This window comes from Manihot esculenta, unplaced genomic scaffold, assembly GCF_001659605.2.
Source record: "Manihot esculenta cultivar AM560-2 unplaced genomic scaffold, M.esculenta_v8 Scaffold64, whole genome shotgun sequence".
Lineage (NCBI taxonomy): Eukaryota > Viridiplantae > Streptophyta > Magnoliopsida > Malpighiales > Euphorbiaceae > Manihot > Manihot esculenta.
Window position 1 is genome coordinate 1,933,633 of NW_025215481.1, and position 2,500 is coordinate 1,936,132.

At 53.6% G+C, this 2,500-nt stretch overlaps 1 protein-coding gene across 1 annotated transcript in view; it reads right to left on the reverse strand.

Annotated features, from left to right (window-relative positions):
- Positions 1 to 2,500, reverse strand: part of LOC122722632 — an 11,154-nt gene that overhangs the window by 821 nt on the left and 7,833 nt on the right. Inside the window, exon 2 of the mRNA XM_043953748.1 lies at positions 1 to 2,500. This exon is cut by the window's left edge and continues 821 nt beyond it; it is cut by the window's right edge and continues 710 nt beyond it. Coding sequence (XP_043809683.1) covers positions 1 to 1,913 — 1,913 coding nt within the window. The 5' untranslated portion in view covers positions 1,914 to 2,500.

Sequence of the window (2,500 nt, forward strand, 5' to 3'; positions counted from 1 at the left end):
CCTGCCATGCGCCCCAGCCTCCTGCCAGTCTCAGCGCAACTCCCTCTTGGCAGCCTAGCAGCTCCACCACCAGTCAGCGATCTTCCCAGCCGCTGAACCTCATTAGCCCCAGGCTGAACCTCATTCAGCCTACTGCCAGCTTGCGACACCAAATCTGCCCCCGTTGCAGAATTGGCCCGTTGGCCCACCAATTGGCTGCCGCATGTACCGCTAGCAATACTTCGCCGATTTCGCCTCCGCGACCTCCTCGGCTCATATTTCCTCGAGTTGTGGGGTTTCTCGGTCTCACTGCTCTTGGACCGTGACACTCTCCCCCACTCATTCTCGCGACGCCCTCGTCGCGTCTTCCTCGCACGTCCCTCAACGCGCGAGCTAGAGTCGGATCTATTTGCATGTCCATCTGCATGCTCCGTGTCGGTCCCACTTGCATGTCCACCTACATGCAATGCACGATCCCCCACGTGCTCCTTGTTGCCTTGGCCATTCTCCACTTGTGCCCCAGCAGCACTCCCCTCGTCCACGTGGTTAGGTGACTTCGCCATTCCCTCGGCCTTGCACCTATTATTGCTCTTCTCCCTTGAGCAACGTCGCCTTCGCTTCCCTTGCTTAGGCAACACCACCTCCTTTGGACATTCGGCTGCCAGCTCCTTGTTGGATCCACCATCCAAAGCACAAACCACCATCTCCCTCGGTGGTAGCCCTCTCGGCAACTCGGCTTCACCTTGGACCCGACATTCCTCTAGATCCTTCTCCTCTTGGGAACTTACTTCCCCAATGCTAGAGTTCGCCATAGAAGATGCCCCATCACATGAGCAAACTTCGGACCTCTTCGCATCTCTCTTGTGCGAAGTTGTGGAGGACCTCTTCGCATGTCCACCTACATACGAAGCGTTGCCTTCAGCCTTCTCCTCAAGTGCACTAGTAGCATTCCCCTCGTCCTTGTGGCTAGGTGACTTTGCCATCCCCTCGGCTTTGCACCTACTTTTGCTCCCCCTTGAGCGTCGTCGCCTACGCCTCCCTCGCTTCGGCGAAACCACTCCCCTTGGACTTTCAGCTACTACGGACCCCTCGTCCATGGCACCATCCACCTTTTCCCTTGGTGGTTGCTCCCTCGGCAACTTCATACCCTTTTGGTCCCCACATTCCCCAAGGTCCTTCTTCCAACATGAGGATGATGAAGATGATGAGGTACCCGCCACCTCATCTTGCTCCTCCAAATTGACCACCCGTCCAAGTGTTCCACACACTTGTATAGAACCCAAGTATGCCACCCTTGGCTCCATTGGAGTCTCTTCGTTGCTTTGCTTCTTAGCAACAAGCTCACTCCTCCTTGGGCATTCACCATTCTTATGAGGGCCTTCACAAAACCAACACCTTCGCAAAGGTCTCCTCTCCTTTGGGACTTCCTCCCTTGCATCCTCCAACCCATTGGAATGCGATTTGGGCAATTCTTCTCTACTAGGCACCTCCAAAGAAGTGGATGAGCTTGCCACACCATTATGGCTATTTGCTCTCTTCAAGAGCTCAACTTCATCCATCACCTTCTTTAGCTCCAACACCATTCTTCCAAGTTCCTCCCTTAGGAACTTGTTCTCTTCCCTAAGGCTAGCAACATCATTGGAAAGAGAGTGGGCTTCGGACATACCTTGCCTCGCGATCTCCTCAATGCCTTTCATGGCTACTTGCATCTCCTCGCGGAATTCGTCACCCCTTGTTTCCAATTCCCCAATGTGAGCTTCCAACTCCTCAACTTGCTCACCCTCATTGATGAGATGCACTGAGATACGGGCAACCAGTCCTTCCAACTCACAAAGCCTCTCCTCTACTCCCTTTCCTTCACCAATGGGCTCTTTCCCCTTAGGAACACCACTACTGCCTGCTGCACCCAAATGAACCTCACTTAGGCTTGACATTGGGGCTGTACACGGCAATGAACCTCACTGTGCTGCTGCCTCAAAACTGCCCAACCAGCGTGCAGATTTTGAACCTCCCAACAATCTGCTTCAGCGTCCAGAAATCACCAGTCACAATTCTGGACCCCAATTGAAACTCGCTGGCTACTGCTTCCTCAGGCAGAATTAACCTCGTCTGCCACAGCTTCCACCGCAAATCTGCTTCTGCAGGCAATCTGAACCTCACTTGAATGCCTACCAACGCAACTGAACCTCACAGCTGCTACACCTCTGCTACACCACTGCTTGCACGATCCCACCGAAATCAGGCAGAATGAACCTCGCTTCAGAAACTGCCTCTGCGCAACTCGCCCAGTCCTCAGCTGATGAACCCCGCCACAAATCTGCCTCCACAGGCCTTCCACGAAACTGGCAGAATTTGTCCAGTCACAGCCTGATCTAACCTCACTTTGGCAGAATTTTCCCCTGGCAACCTTAACACCAGCAGAATTTCCCCTGGAAGATCCTCACTTCAACAGGCAGAAATTTGCACAACACAGCCAACCAGATTTCGACCTCAACAGACTCTCCCCAGGACAAGGCAGAAA